General features: G+C 37.7%; 1 protein-coding gene across 1 annotated transcript in view; it reads left to right on the top strand.

Annotated features, from left to right (window-relative positions):
* LOC119787539 (latent-transforming growth factor beta-binding protein 2-like) overlaps positions 1-17,574 on the top strand; it is a 132,656-nt gene that overhangs the window by 58,376 nt on the left and 56,706 nt on the right. The window contains exons 8-9 of the mRNA XM_038291457.1: positions 2,784-2,886; positions 14,627-14,701. Coding sequence (XP_038147385.1) covers positions 2,784-2,886; positions 14,627-14,701 — 178 coding nt within the window. The remainder of the gene's footprint in view (positions 1-2,783; positions 2,887-14,626; positions 14,702-17,574) is intronic.

Here is a 17,574-nt window from a genome sequence, read left to right as displayed (position 1 = left end):
AGGGCTAACGAGCGGATAAGGAGCAGGTGTGAGAGGAGACAATGAGGGAGCCAAGGGGAAAGGAACACATGAGTAGGGCGACAGAGGACAACAACAGAAAAACCTGAGAACTAACATAAATCTAGAAACTACAACAAAATAGGAATTAAACCAATGAAACTAGAAAACAAGGAGCAAAGTAAAGTACAACAGAACCACGACCATGACACCGAGGGGTCCATAAGTGCAAGAATGCCAGCCATCAGTAATTTTAGATGAATCTGGACACCTAATTTCTGAGAAAAATCCTCATTCATACCTTTAATGATGTAGCCTAATATAATGGACAATTCCTTCTAAGTGAAAGAAAGGTAGTCTTCTAGTGAAAAAATAGTTTTGGTAACAGCTGACTGAGCACTATGTCAAGTCTGGAGCTCTTTGTAAAATGTAAAATTTCTTCATACCTGAGAGAAGATGCAATGTTTAAACTTTCATGACTTGGTATTTTGGATTACTCTAAAACTTTGATACTACAGTGTACAAAGGGGACAAGTGGTTTATCCTTACAGTTTTTCTGCCTTCTCTAAGATCTGCTGTCTGCAACAGGAACTCAGGACATGACAGTGATTTGAACTGCTGATTGCAATGAGAGCAATGCAAGCCAAAGTCACAGTGTGTGTGGTCCTGAACTTGGTCATTAAAGTTGATTCTGATTTTTTTCTTTTTTTATCATTTAGATCTTATGGGCACAGGCCAAGGGAGAAAATTACTGTAAAGGCTGCCATTGTCCAAGGAAAGGTTTTGAAAGATTCTGAAAAGCATGTAGATGAGTGTTTTAATCTAAATAAAGATAATGTTTTGCTCACTTGAAGCAAAACCCAAAGAGATCATTATTTGCTTTTAATCATCCGGACTAATACAAAAGTTAGAAAGTAAGCAATTAAATTAGGTTGCAAATAGTTTATTTGTCTAGAATTTGCTAAATGTGTTTCACAAATATGAAGAACTTGAATAAAGGTCCTGTTTGGCCTTTACTGTCAAATCAGAGGACTTCAAAAAAATACATTCATTCACTACAGTCATTCATATATTTACACACACTTTCACACCCTGGTAGTTACATTGTAGTTACATTGTAGCCATAGCTGCCCTGTGGTTCAGTGAAAGAAGGAAGGCTGCCATACACAGGTGCCACCCTCCGACCACCATCAGCAGGACATGCAAGTCCAACATGCCCAAAGACACAAAGATAGAGAGAGCTAGATCTGGGGTTACAACCAGCTACATTCAAGGATGCAGGATTTTGGATGCACTGTCACCCCTACTAAAGTTAAACCATTAAAACCAAATACTTTCTTTGCAAAATTGGCTGAATTCTACTAAATTATTACAATCATTTTGCTTACTGTAAATTGGAACTAAACCGATGCCAAAGCTAAACCCTGCTATTTGCAACTTAAATGCTATGAATACCAGAGCTCTGAAAAAGATTTAACTGCTTATACTGGACTTCTGTTTAATGAAATCTATATTATTCTGACTGATATTTAATTTCTTCTTCACCAACACAGTGACCAAAACAGTCAAATTAAGCTGTTTTCTGTGCATAGAAGAGATTTTGAAAGTTAGTTTGTGTCACTCAAGGCAAAAACGTCATTTTACTTTTGTACTTAGGTTCAAAGTAGAACGAGTAGTTGTTTTTAATCTTTTATTTAAATAAAGGAGCTTTATTTAAGTAAAGAATGTGAGTACTTTTGACACGCCTGGCTGAAACCTAAACATTAAACAAACTGTGCCGTTTTTGACATGAGGAAAACTCAATTGCAGTAGCCAACCCAAATATGTCAACACTGTGATGATAAAATTCTGCGGATTAAACAAGCTCAAATTAAAACCTCAAAGATTGTACAGTGATCTGAATACACAACCCTTAAGGCCCAGCTCAGACAGTCTATCTATAAATAACTATAGTACCTAACTGCTTTGCTTTCCTATGTCAAAAGATAATAACTATATTATTAGCCACTATTTGGTTTTGCTATAACTCATTAAGCATATTAACTTTTTAACTTATTTTACAAGGTGGCATGTAAGCCTTTTTCCTGCGGAGCATAGCGAAGATGTGTCACTAATTAGTAATTGTGCCCTCAGTCTTCAACATGTTAAGTTTTGAGAGAGTTTGACAAATGCGATTGATTCATATTAGCTATATTCCTTTAAAATACCCTTTAAAATTTAATTTTTATAATGTAAAAGCAAGATAAAGTATAGAAACTGCAAACGCTATGTACTGATACCCAGTTGGAAAAGAGATGTCTATTCATGAGGATGGATAATGTTAGAGCTAGTGGAGCATCTGATTACTTTAATGCTATTTGCAGCTATTTTTGCATGCTATCTTTAACATTGTGACCTCATGGTCACAGTGTTAAAAAAGAAGCAGAATCTGGGCACAAAAGAAGCATAAATATGCATTAGGATAAAGTTTTTCCCTTTTTTCTGCCAGTGAGAAATCATATTTCCAAATGGGAACCTGCTGTATTAGATCATAGGTATCAGCTAAAATTCTAAAAACCATCATGAAAAAGACCCAAATGAGGCATGCAAAGATGTTTATAGAAGATTTAGGTTTGCAAAACTGGACTCTGTCTTTGTTGAAATGTTTTCTTCAAGCATTCTAAAATAGCTTTGCATACAGCCTTGCCATTGTTAAAACATTTTAAAGATAAACAACTATGCAAACTCAAACTTGTAATCCTAAGAACTTGCCTCACAGATTTAAACATTGCTTTGTGTTGTTGCAGTGTGGCAAACCTCTGCCAGGGCTAACCAAACAGGATGACTGCTGTGGAAGTGTGGGTGCCTCCTGGGGTCTGAACAAGTGCCAGAAGTGTCCAACCAAACCAGGTAATCCTTAAGTTTAGATACAATCAGACAGAACACGTTTTTTTTTTCTTAACCTTGGTTATATAACATGTTTAAATCTGATGCATATCCAATTTATATATTTTTCATTTCACTTTATTTTTGATTTCTTTATATTATTGTTTTGCTAGTTGCTTCCTATAGGTCAGGATCCGGAAATCAGAAACAATAAGGTATGCTAAATACCCTCTCACCCCTGGCTCAAGAGAACAAGAATAATCTGGATTTATAACTGGATACAAACACTTTAAATAGAAGCAGGAGCAGGTGGGTCAGATGAGCAGTGATTCGAAACCGGGCAGAGTTAGACAGGTGAATGGAATGAATAATTAAGCCAGTCATCAGTTCCAAGATCATGAATGCTTTCAAATTGAGTGCATTAAATGTATTAGATGACTTTAGGTATTTTCAGAATAAGTAAAATTATAGCCAACAATTGTATGTTTTTGCTGTAAAGCTAGCATTCTTACAAAGATACTTCTGAACTGTAAATTTAACAAAAGCAGATATTGTTTATCTCATTCATTTTCCATTAATTGGTGTTCCTCATTTTTGCTGATGTACTTTAAATGGATAATAATATGTTATCTTGGGTTTTGGGCACTACCTTTCATCCACTTTAATTGGTTTCGGCCCCATTCAGAAATAGAGACCTCTCTTCAAGATTACAGACTTGGCATAGATTTGTTGTTTAAAGACTGTGCACTTGACTGTTACATGCCTGCATTGGACTTACCTTTTATGGACTTAAGAACTACAGGTCCAAGGGGCAGGGAAAAGTCAAGACCCAGAGTTGTGCCCCAAAGACTTTACTGTGTACCTAACTTAACATTTCTCATTAGAGAATAGGAACTTAATTCTAATTTATTGCTTAAAAACATGAATCTTGACTTGTTTTTGTAAATTTTTAACTTGGGACATAATTGAGACCTAGCCATTAAAGATTTAGGTCTCCACTTTGACATGGCCTACAAAGATTTAAGATGACTTAAATTTATACCTTGAAGACTTGAGACCCAAATCAGAGAGACACTTAAACCAGAGACTCAACTTGGATGTACATTTCCCCCTTGAACGCTAGAGACTAGACTTGAGCTTCCCAAACTTGCACCCAAAGATATGAGACTATACTGTACTTGAACTTAGCCTCAAAAGGCTTAGAGTTCATTTGACTTATCCTTCAAGAACATTATACCTTGACTTTGACTTTAGTTCCTTAGAATTTAGATATTTATTTGGATTTGTTCCTCTCTCTTGGCCAAAACAACTTGAGACTTAGTTTAAAATGTAATTTTAACCTCCCCTCTGAAGAATTGAGATTTGACTCAAACTTACTCCGCAGATAGCCTTGAAAAAACATAAACAACCATTGAAAGGTGAACAGTTGTGATAATCACTAGTACAGAGCAGTCTTCTTTAAACAGATACAGTATATACTTGAAGCTTGCATCCAGAGACTAAAATGAATCGGTTTTCAGTTCCATAAAACTAAACCCTGGATGCACATAAAAACACATTTAGCATACTGATGAGATCCTGGCAGGCGTGCCACTCATCTTGTGGGCAACAAAAAGACCCAGTGTGGCCTTTAAAGAGTGAGAAAATTAAGGGCTCTCCAAACCAAGCTGTGGTAGGTTTGAGAAAAAACAGCAGGGTGGCTACATGCCGGCAGGCTGGGTGGGTGGCAAAACTGTCCACATATTACACCAGGGCTGCCACTCGTCCTGACAGCTCTGAATGGAATTTGTATTCACCGTTTGTCCTTGCATTGCAGATTCATTTATCTCCTAGTTTTCTCAATAATATTATGACAATGCCCGCATATGCAGCTGGTGAGCCATGTTTGAGTGGACCTTAATCGAAAGCAGATACACACCCTTTTTGTCTCCTCCATCAATAATAGTTGTCTATCCGTTCCTTCTTGGCTCCCCCTCAGCCTGCCTCATTCCTGCTTTTTCTGTGTCTTCAGTGTGATCTCTTTTGGCTCCCAGATGTTTTCCTCTTCTCTTTCCTTTGATGTTTTGGGGGTGAAAAAAGAGTGAATAGCCTGATTGCTCCTTTTTGTGGCTGTTTTTGGAGAGGCAGCATGCTGTAGGATAGGGATCACACGCAGGAAAACACAATAAGAATAAAAAGAGTGTTAGAAAGGAAAATCTGCAGTCAAAATGATGTCATGCAGTCTTCGAAAGGCCTTAGAGAAAGATTCAACATGATAAATACTTTCAATTCTCTTTCATTGTTATTGTTCTCAGTTTAGACCTTGGATTTATCATTAAGCTCTAGTATATTCTTTCTGAATTACTCAGCTCTGACCTTTTAGCACAGAGAGGAGTCCTACAGCTTTACACAAGCTTTTTGTGTTTCTCACTGAGTATGTGATAATTATGCCATAAAGTCTTAGATTGGGTTTCACCCAGTGGCAATGCTGCCATTGGGCGTTTTGTTGTCAGTAAAATAATACTTGGCTATAGGTTAAGCTCACCATATCATCTTTTAATACCCAAAGAAGATGATAGCTTGAGCACAAATTTATGGAGTTCAGGGCTTTTATTCTTTCCTTCTTGTTTCAACATAAACTCAGTGTATTTATGCCAGCTTTATTTGACCCACTATTTAAAACTCTTCGCTTCTGTTGCAGTTCGGGTGTGTCTCTAAAGTCTTGTTGAATCTCTTCACTGCTTATGCATTTCACTGTTGATTTTATTATGCAGCTGGACATTATTACCCTTAAAGAACAAGGAATTTATGTTGTTGTGGCAATCACTGCGTGTTTGTGTATTTGGAGGAGAGCGGTCATTCCAGAGGCAAGAATGCCAGTCTGTCCCCTCTCACTGTGAGACGAAGCCTTCAGGAGCCAGGACTTTTAAAAGTCACATGCTGAGGATTCCTGCAGTAATGAGATCCAGATCAAGCAGAACAAGCTGTAGTTAAAGCCATCCTTCTGGCTGACATGAAGAGGTGGAGTGGGTCTGCACGTAGTTCCAAAGTCATTGTATAATTGCAATTTATGAAACTGGTGTAGAGATTATTGGACTTGGATGCTAATAAAACAATTCCAGCGGTACCATCAAATTGCTTTGGCCCAAATCTGACCGAGCCCAACTTCCTGTAAGTGTAATGGCAACCTCTCCCTTACTGTATGTTTTACAGTTTATGGAGTCTCACAAGCCATTTGTTTCTCCATCTGTCACTGATGGGCAGCATCCTCCCTGTGACTCTGTAAGTCAGCGATTCTGGGAGGCTTTACATCAGATGTCCCTGGGGCAAATATTAAATGCCACACCCAAAGGGACCTAGCTTTTCCTTGATCTGTTGCCACAAGTCAAAGAGTTCATATTCTACTCTTCTTTTGGTTCTTTTTGGCAGTGATGGCAAATGACATATCAAGTGATGTGAATGGCGCGAATTGGGTGATGAGAGCAAAGTGGAATAGCGACAGGTATGTTTGACACAAGGATAGATCTGAACGGAACTGAGAATTGAGCAAAGGAAAATTTGCAATTTTACGGTGCAGTGAAGATAAAGCTTTTTTTTGTCAAAAACTCATCCATCACTCTGCCACTGTATTCATACCTGGATCCTGGACAGACCGAAGTATTCCCACAGCTACTGGAGCAGGTGTTGGTACTGGTCAAACTCAAACTCGTACTTTGAATGCAGACTGCACACAGTTCATTACATTTTTTCTACTTCAAAGAAGATTTAAATTATCTTCTATAAGTTCCATTCACAATATAACAGGGTAGTGTAATTTTTAAAACGGAAAGTTCTCTAGTGGGCCAACAGACTACCACCACTTCCAGATTTCCCCCATGAGCTCATCCCTGCAAGATCTTCCATCAATTCCCAAAACATTCAGTCTAACCTCCACAGAGAGGCCACAGCTTGTGCTTCCTAATTTTGTTAGCTCTGATCAAACATGAATAGTTGTTAACAGCCAAATAATCCAAAAAATGGATTACTTGGCCTCTGAAACGGAACACATGGGCTGGAACAACTCCATCGCAGCTTCTCATTGTAATCTGATAGAGATGTCACATATCTCTGACAGCATTTTATGTACTGATGTTGTCTTAGTATCATTCTTTCACAGCTAAAATGATGAAGCCATTAGTTGGAAAGCAGCGTGGCTAATCACGGTAAAGCAGCCCTAACTGGGATGAGAAATTAATCCCAGTTGGAAGACGATGGATAGGAAATTTGCAAGCCATTTCTTAATTGGAGCCAAGCTATGTTAAGAAACAAGAATGCACTGTGGCATGCCTTCTCCTGGAAGGATCCCAGGTGGTTAATATTTCACAGTGAGTTGGAGATTATAAAGGAATGCGGGTCTGGTTCAAATGTGTTTGATGTGGCTCATACTGTCATTGGTACCTCTAACCAGGGCCTTTGTCTAAATCGTCAAACTAAGCAAAAAAGATGAGGATGCATAGCTTAATGAATAAAAAAAACATGTGTTTCAGCTAATTAAAGCTATTTTTTGTGATGTAAGTTGGTGAACTATTAAAACAATATTTGTTATTTTTAAATGATCAATCTAAAGCAGCTTTAGATTGCCATTCTAATAAGATGATTTTAATCTTAATTCAGTGTATGCACTAACAGAAGAGCCTTAGCTTCAGTAGCAGGAATTAATTAAACACACTGCATGTAATATGCTTCATCCATGTGTTGGATATAAAAAGCTTCCTTCTCTGTCAAAAAGCTAAACCATTTCACTTTATGTCAAGAGTTATTTTGGCCCTTTGTCTTTTTTATGTCACTAGTGTATCCTGTAGAGGCACATACTAAAACTTTTCTACGAAGTTTTCTAAGTAGATCTTAGCTTTGGTGTTAACAGTTTTCCTACAAGGTTACCCTTAAGAAAAGGGTGTCCTGTTTGTATTCTATGAATGGCATTTATCCCATTTCCTTCCATCTTCCACTCTTTCTCAATTTTTCCAGTACTTTAAGTGAGAAAGCTCAGTACTGTGGTTGTCTGCAAGCAAGTCTCCTGAGAAGCTGGCATAGCGCCCTCAGGCCTCTGATTGATGGACCAGAGCACTCCATCGTCTTAGAGGAGCAGCCTAACATCTGGGAGGTCTACAGATAGATTTCAATAAATTCAGCTATTAAAGATTTCTGGATGGCTTAGGCACACAAATTACTCTGAATTCCACTTCTTCTTAGTCTGCTGTTTTTCTCCCTTAAATATTCTGTTTCAGTGTTTAAACTTGTCTTTTCATTCATAATACCCTTAAGGGCTTTTTATTGAGCTAATTAATCTTCATATCAAAACAAAACTTAAAGGACTTCCTGATTCAAGTTGGCTCAACTCAGGCAATCAAGCATTTTTGAAAAACATGTTCAGATCAGAGAATTTAAGCAAATATTAATGATTGTTCTCCAATGGAATGCAGGACACAATTGAATGGAGATGTGAAATTAGTTAGGGGTGATGAAATCTTTTGTTTCATAGGGCTAAATAGATGGACAACAACTGGTAGGTTTTTGTCTGTCCTCCCTGTGGAACCAGACAAGTCTGGGTCTGCAGTGCCCAATGGTGACCCTAATGATGCGCAGCTTGAGCTCACTCTTGCAAGCCATTGCCTAATCAGCTCTACATTTTCTAATCAGATAATTATAGATTGAAGCATGGAAATGGCACAGTTATTAAAACTTTAAAAAAATGTCTAGATTATTTGTAAAATAATGTTAATCCCAAGTCCAAGTTGTCCCTCTGTTTTATTCAGACACTAAACCTGGACAAATAATGGAGCAAAATCTGTTTGAAAAGGCGACATGATTTACGTCCAAAAAAGCTCTACATTTGGTCAAAAAGTGAAAACGTTGAACAGACATTGAACACTGGGTTGTTCAACATCTATTATTGGACTAAAGGGGTACAAAATCAGATTGAACAAATACAGCCCAATTTTCAACAAAAGTTGCTGGACTAAACCAAGACTATGACAACCCGACCAGATTTAGCCTAAAAACAACGTCTAAATAACGTCTGGTTCTTAACCTATGCTACAGGTGGTATTATTTTTTACCAGGAGTGTTACTCAGGGGTACAGATAATTATTTTATGGTAGAAATGGATGTAAATGCTGACTGAGAGCCTCTAAGCGCAAAAAAAGCCAAAGATGAGCTGTTCAAGCCTAGGCAAGTTTTTTTTGTATAGCACAATTCAGCACATTGACATTTTAAACAGTGCTTCACAGGAATAAGTTTAAAAAATAGAACAATAAAAGCGGAATAAAAGCAAATAATGATAAAAAACATGTGTAAAACAAATAAAACAATTGGACCACAACCTTAAACTAATGATACCTCAGTTAGCAGTTTAACTTTAACAGCCGAAGGCTAAATTAAATGGGCTTTTAACTTTGACTTAAAAAAACTCAGTTTTTCAGCACTTTTACAGTCTTTTGGGAGTTTGCTCCAGATAAGTTCGGCATAGGAACTGCTTCTCCATGTTTGTTTCTAGTTCTAGGTGTACAGTGTAGGCTTGAACTAGAAGAACTGAGTGGTCTGGGATGTTGATACACTGACAACAGATTTGTTACCTGTTGAGGTTCTGGTCCAGTCAGTGATTTATAGACTTACAGAAGAATTTTAAAGTCTATTCTCTGAGCTACAAGGAGCCAGTGGAAGGAGTTCGGAACTGGGCTGAGTTGCTCTACTTTCTTAGTTTTAGTGAGAACACAGGGAGCAGCATTTTGGATCAGTTGCAGTTGTCTGATGGACTGTTTAAGCAGACCTATAAAGACACTGATTCAGTAATCAGTTCTACTTAAGATAAATGCATGAATGAGTGTTTCTAGACACCGATTGGACATTAGTTCATTTATCCTGGATATGTTCTTCAGCTGATAAATCAATGACTTAGTAATTGCCTTGATGTGCCTCTGAAGGTTCTGGTCTGAGTCCATCATGACACCAGGCAACTTCTTACCAAACCTTCTCTTCCTTTGGGAACAGCGTTAAGGGACCTATGTCATCCAAGTTGTTTTAGCTTTTAACTAATAGCAATAGCTATTTAATTAATGCATCTCTGATAAATACTTCTGTTGTCTATAAACTATCCCCTCCCTGATCTGCATTGGCTCTTTTAGGAGACATTTTAGCTCATGTCTAAATTTTGAAAACCTTTTTTTTTTTTTTTTGGCCTTTAAGAGGTCTCAGACGGTTCAGCCTTCAGAAGTGGTGTGATACAGTGACATCATAAAATGGGTGGCATCCAGACTAGGAGAGACAGCTTCGCTTTGAAGGCAACTGCTGTCTTTGAGGTTGATATCCAATTAGTTCTACAGTTAAGGCATTGCTTTATCATTTTAATTTTCTTTTGCCTCTAGGTACCTTTGGATGGCTAAAACAAAGTATGATGTAAGACATTTAACTCTTTAAAGTAGAGATGTAATATAACGATTCATTATAAAAAAGTATTCTATGATTTGAGTCCTCATTGACATGATAGCATCATAAAGGTGTTGCAGATTTTATACAGCTGACGCAAATCTCCTCATCATCACCACATTCATATGGAGCTCTGTTAATTCAGACATTTTTAAGATCGGTTTATGGTTGAGGCCATGTGAGCATACAGAATTTATTCTCATGTTTAAGAAGCCAGTCAGAAATTATTTCAGCTTCTGGACATTTTGTGTTACCCTGGAAGCAGCCCTCGGATGATGGATTACACTGTGTTCATTAGGAGATGGACACTTGCTGCAGCACTGCTATAGTAGAATATGACTTTAAAAAAATGCTCAGTTGATACATAAAGACCCAAATATTACACAAAAAGAAAATATCCTCCACACTATTATACCACCATGACCAGCATAAACTATGGATGCAAAGCAGGACAGGAAAATACTTTAATGTCATTTATACCATATTTGGACCATAACACCTGAATGCTGCATTAGATCTATTTGCAAATTAATATTGTTCAAATTTGGGGAACCTACGTTCCTTAGTCTGTTACTTTGTTTTATTTAACATTGGACACATTCTTCATGCAATTCTACTTGCCTAGGCTGTAAAAGTAATCATTTCACCGTAATCATTTCAGCTCTGACCACTGATATCAACAAGGCATTTGGTCCATGCAACTGTTACTTTTTGGATATAATTTTTCCTATTTCCTTCGATTCTGTTTACTCCTGGAGATGTCAGAAACTTGGCAGTTTAATATATGGCAGTTTAATTTTAGGCATAATCTTTTCACTGTTTCATCTGCATGGGTCCTTTCTGTCCGTCTCTACATGTTAAAATGAGGACTTCCTGATAGAAAAAGATTAAGCAATTCATGCAGGTTCAATGGAAGATATTTGTCTTCTTTTTTATAGCAACAGAGCTAACCTAGGAAGGCAAAGTTCAAGTATGTCAGAATGGCATAATTTGAGGCCACTACTTTTTAAATACTTTATTTTAAATGTTTTAGAATATTTGCTTTCAAGTACCTGTTTCTGCAAGAAAAAAAGGACCCATGTTGTTTGAAAACAATAAAGGGAGCCAGTTTGAAGTCCGGTCATTGAAAGCATCTGTGTGCTGAAGTTCAGCAGCTGGTTTTTGACACTTTACAAACAAATTGCCCCCAGGGAACAATAAATATCAACCCAACTGGACTCCAGTAACAGCCACTTTTAGGGCACACATCAGGAAATGGTGAGCTCTGTCAGCCAAGCGATATATGGGAAATAATTCTCAGGAAACATAAGGCGTTTGTATTTTTTTTTTTTACTACTTGTTTCTTTTAAAACATTTAAGTTCTCACTGACTACAGAGGTCTTTTTCTGCCAGCTAATAAGCTTTTTTGAGACACCGCGGTCTCCCCTACTGGGCTTCCCTTGGCACATGCAACTTTCTGTCACTCAGGTCTGAGTTTTCCTGATGCCGTCGCTGCAGGAAGACATGCCCATCGCTCCAACACAACAACTAATTACTCTGAATCCTCTGAGTAGGATTATGAGGGTGTTGGGGAAGATGAGGGGATGGACGTACAGGACGAGATGCATTACTTTGACACATCTGCCCCCACCTCTGAGACTGCCTCCTTCATCCTGACCCACTTCTGCTCCGTCATTCCTCAGGTACACTGAGCCTGCTTGGTCGACTGGGTAACAGCGGGACCATAATACAACTTCCAGGACCCTAGTCCCAAAAAAAAACTTTTCATGTACCAGACATTCCAGTTACCTGAGCCAAAATTAAACACAATCGTTTGCAGGTTGTTATTTTGCTCAACAAGCACAGACTGTTTGCTGTAAACAGTGTTGCTTAATTGTGACATAGTGAAAGAACAGGTGTCATCGTGTCCGGACCTGTTAGGGATCCAGATGGCCCTTTACATCATTCGAATCCACCTTTCATTCACAAACACTGTCTCATGAAACAGTCCACAGGGGAAGGTTTGCATAGTTTTTGCTGGTAAAGCAAAGATCCTTTAGTAAATGGCATGCGTCACATTTATTTTCACAAATTCGTTGCCCTGGCTGCAGATTCAAAGCAATGTATTGCTAGGTCCAGTCTGTCATGGGTGGGTGTGGTGTATCATAAGGGTGGGCTTTCAGGAAGGCAGGAATGTGAGGGAGAAAAGCCCTTCAATAAGAAAACCACATGACATGTCCAACATAAAACCGCATGTTGCAGGCAGAAAAAAAAGAGACTGAAAGGCAAACATACAGTTGGCAGTATACAAGTCTGGATTATAGATATATATCTATTTTTTGACATTCACAATGTGGAAATCAAAAAATATTTTGGCTTGCTTTCCAGATATTGTGTATTTATTTAGATTGGTGTAGTAAAATAATCTAAGCCAGAAAGTTCTATACATTTTTTTCCAGACTTTCCAGAAACAGAATTCTAGGAAACTGTAGTGTGTTGAGAGTCTATGAATATCTCTTTTCAAGTCCTGCCACAAATTTAAAATTATATCTCATCTTAACTTTGACTTTGCTTTTTTAATATATGAAAATACACTCTACTAAATCAGTAAATTTTGGTTTTAGTTTTGTGTTATATATCATTGTCCTGCTGGAAAAGTTTTTTTTTTTAATGGTTTCAACTTAATTTGCTGATCTTTGAACTTGTTTTTACATAGGAAGTATTCATCCCAGGTAAATGATACTGTAAGACAATCTGACTATCCTTAAGCCCTCTAATTTTGTGACTGTTATATGAACCGACAATACTGTAAAAATAAAATGTCCTGTCATACCAACAATATGTCATCCTTCTTTTAATCTCTCTTCATGCATGTGCACATTCTGCTCGTAGAAATCATGGGGTGGATCTTTCATCATAAAATGCTGAAAAACCCGTTGTGTATACGACAAAAGGTTCAGCTACGACTGCTATTCTGTTTCTGCACAGGCAAAAAACTGCACACTTACACCTCCATGTCTCCGTCCTAGTCAAACTTGCAGACACATACACACTCCTGCTGCAGAACAGATTATGTTTTGACCATGTAACAGTTACACCAACCTTTCTATTATTTAAATAAATTCTTTTTTTGAGGCATGACTGCTTGTCATGCCAGCCATGACTGCATGTATTCAGGTCTTTGACATCGACCGTTCGACTGCATCGAGGCAAATACAGGCACAAATCTGCAAGACACACACCATTTGATCTGTTCTGCTCTGGCAATAGCAAAAATATGCTTATTCAAATGAGAATAATTTTTTTTATATAGTTCCCCAAGGAGTCTCTCAAGGGCCTGCTTCGGTTACCTCTAATTTTTCTTTCTTTCAGGCTTTGCCTTGTAAGTGTGCTTAAACCCAGGTCAGCTTACAGCCTTGGTCTGGCCTGGGACAGGATAATTGGATATGGGCCCCCCTGCCACACCTCCCCAACCATGACATTTATACCTATTCAATCAGGCTAAGGCTGCAACTAATGATTATTTTGCAAATCGATTAATCTGTCAATCATTTTTCCTACTGTATTAATCGATTAATAATTGGATAGCCAAAGGTTCCTTAAAGAAGTCTTTACATCATTAAACTCAACTTTTCCACTTTATGAGTTCTTGATACAGCATATTGTCAGTTTTCTTTTTTCTTTTTTTATCTTAAATGCAAAATATTTATATATTTTTTATTTATTATTTTGTTTGGTATAATAACTGCTTTAAGTGGGCCAAAATATCAGCTAAAGGCACATTTTACGGTCTCTATACTCCAGTTACAGAATAATTGATTGCTAAACTAGTTGAGGATTATTTCTATAAGCGATTAATCCAATTAATTGTTTCAGCCCTGAATCAGGGTAATCAAATAAATGTAGCTACATTGATGTCCAAAAACGTAAATTTTTTTTAACATTTTTGCCATACTGAGCTAAAGAGGCTGTAGACTAGTGGTATTTGTGCTTTACTGGGATTCACCATTACTTAATTCAAGTGTTGCACTTTTTTATTCACTAATAGTAGATTCAAAGGGAATAAAACATTTGGAAAAAGAAATCTTTATTATCCTTTATCCCTTTCTTTTTCTATCTTATAATAATGTAACACTTTTTGTTGTTCCATCCCATAAGATCTATTACATTATTTCAATGCGTTTTATTTAGTGAAGACATAGAATCATTTAGTCAAAATAAAAGGATGTGAAAATTTCTGAAATGCTGGTTGTGAGCTCATTTTCTGAAGCATTTTTTCTACTTTTTTTTATTTTTCTCTTTGTTTTTACTGTTAAGTAATTTCTTTTTTTCTTGTTTGCAGCATATGCAGTAATTGCGAATGGTCAAGTTGAATGTCCCCAAGGGTTTAAAAGGATGAATGTCACCCACTGTCAAGGTAAGTCAAACAATTAAAAGGTTATTCTTTTAATCCACTGCCTATTTGTAGCAGGACAATAACAACATTAGATCAGAGTTCTTATCTAATCTGATCTTTGTTTCAATCGACATGCAACGAAGGGAGAGTATTTGTGATCCTTTTAGTGTTTCCTGCATTTAGTTGATCTACGGCTTGTAGATATTCCAACACTAGAAAACCAGCAAAGCCATCCTTCTTTCCAAAAAGCTTCAAACATCACACGCAGATAGTTCTATCTCACAGCAGCATGACATCAAATTATTATCAGGGTTTATGATCTAACAAGCAAAAACACGATGTCTGCTCTGTAGTGTGTCTCATTTTACAGTATTCAGTGCATTCCTCTTGGTTCATGGCTTTAGTAAATAAGCATTGACTGCAAATCAAGGAAAAGAATGCAGATTTTTAATCTAGGTTCAAGGCTGACAAGAGTGATGTTGATACTTGAAATAACAAAAAACAGTCTGCTTAGAGTCTTGCCATTGACTTGATTAACAGTGTCATAATCCAAGAGGCAGTGCTTACTGAAGCCTATGGAGTATAATAACATAATGGTTCAGTGGGCAGATTTGGACACCTCCATGACAGATCTCACCATCTGGTTCAGTAGGTTCAACATACTTCCTGATCTGCACAGATTTTGTGGTGTTTTCTTTGATATGCTGAGCATATGAAAATTATCCCACATAGCAAAGGCTTCATTATAGAAGTACACTTTTATTTTCCAGTAAAACAATCTCTAGCCAATACATTTTCTAAAATTTTCTTTTATGATTGTTTCAAGCTTTCTCCCTTTCCAGTCACTCATTCATTCTGTTAGAAACAACCCATAAATGGCAGTTGCCCATAATATTTACTGCACTGCTTTAAAGTCTGCATACTGTGTAGCTGTTGCTGTTCCATTGAGTCCTAGTTTCACATCTCTCTCCAGCAGCCAGAAGGACAAAAAATGTGCTTCTTGTGGGAGTTTTTCATTACTTTCAGAACGGCGTCCAGCGTGCCCAAGTGTGGCTTCTATTTTCAGCTGCTTGTTGTGTTTTTTATTGGAACAGAGCAATGCTTGTCTCATAATAGATCTCATCTACTGCTGTTAAAAGGCTTGTAAACGTATTCATGCATCTTAAGCTTTTTTCACTTTTTTTCTCGTTTTAACCACAAACTTGTAACCTATATTGGAGTTTTCTTTTTCATTCACCACTTTTTGCTGCAAATGCAGGTTCAGTTTTTTGGGTTGTGGTTTAACTTGCTTTGCCCACCTAGAGACTAGAATTATCCAATAGTTTTATCTGGAAAATAACTAGATATTGATCTATGAACAGCAGCAGATCTTCCTTTATATATGCCCCGTCCACACGAAGTCAAACCCTGGCCTAAACGCACAAATTTTTCACCAAACCAGCCTCTCATCCATACGAAGCCGGCGTTTCGGGGGTCTGTAAACGATCTTTTTTTTTATTCAGCCTTCAGAGTGGGAAGATTTTGAAACGCCGTTTTCGCGTTTCCATCTTTAAGCTCTAACCGCATTTTTTCTTTTACACGCATGCGTCATAGCGTCGCCTCTAAACACGCATGCGCGACACAGTATCACAACAACAATGGCGCCGTACTGTGATGAATGGTTGCTGCTCATGCTACTCACCCTGCTGTCGGGCTTACAGCAGAATCTTCTTCTTCTGGAATATCTCCAGGAAGAACAGAGCAATATCGACGACATAGTTCAGCACCTGAATTTGACTGAACCACGAAAATGGACCCGCAGGGCAACCATGTATAAATATTAGTGCACATGCCCAACATTTCGTCGCCTATTTTTGCTTTGGCACCACAGCGCCACTTACAGGCCTGGCATACATTTTGCAGCGTTTTCATGCATTCGTGTGGACGATCACTTTATTTACGTCTCCGTCTTTACGACAAACGTTCTGGAAAATATTAGCGTTTCGTGTTCGTTTTGTTTTCGTGTGGACGGGGCCATAATCTAGGTCTAGACTTTGACTAGATATGCTTCCATCTAAATGTATTGCTCTGGCTTTATCTTGAGGGTTTGTTTCTTGCTGGGGGTGAAACTGCAACTTAATCCTAACGCTTTTGTATCTTCTGATATTTTACTGTATTTACCTCTATCTGTTGTCCAGTTAACTTAATTATTAAGTCACTGACTTGTAGAAATGACTCCTGCTGGACGTACAAACAGCAAACAAAAAATCTATTGCATTAACTACAAAGAAGTCCCTCACATTGGGCATTACTTAGAGGCAAGAGACAGGAAAATAGCATTTAAGAAAACCTGGCTGAGTTGGAGCAGCCATCTGCCACAAACGAAAAGTCTGAGAAGACTGAGCACAAAAAACTTGAGCAAGCTTCACTGTTTCTGATGCAGAAAAGGATGCCCTCAGCATGATGCTTCCATGGCCATGTATCGCAATGGGGATGGTTTGTTAAAGGTAACATACATTAGGTGTAACTTCTTCCAGATTTTTTCCACTATTGTTCCCTAACTACCTTTGAAGTGATTTTCTATTAAACTATTTAAACAGTTGATTGAATTTCTCATTGATTACTAGGGAGGCTAAATCTCCACCTGTCAATTTCATAAAGTAATTGGTTAAAATTTCTTAAATATAGTCAATAAATTGAATGAAATTTGCACTATAATGCGTTTGATTTCATGAGTGTGTTGCGCATTATTCAGCTGTTGAGCCACTTTGGAGGAGCAGGAAGCGCCCTGTTAGTCTCTACAGTATATATGAAATCCCTTTTGAGGTTTGAGCCTCTGTGCATTGAAGCAACCAGTGAGAAATAGGTAACATAAAAAAAAATCTGTCAATTCCACTGAGGAAGTGACAGATTTG

This window comes from Cyprinodon tularosa, unplaced genomic scaffold (assembly GCF_016077235.1).
Source record: "Cyprinodon tularosa strain WSP-4 unplaced genomic scaffold, ASM1607723v1 ctg3, whole genome shotgun sequence".
NCBI classification, from domain to species: Eukaryota; Metazoa; Chordata; class Actinopteri; order Cyprinodontiformes; family Cyprinodontidae; genus Cyprinodon; species Cyprinodon tularosa.
This window is presented reverse-complemented; position numbering and strand designations above follow the sequence as displayed.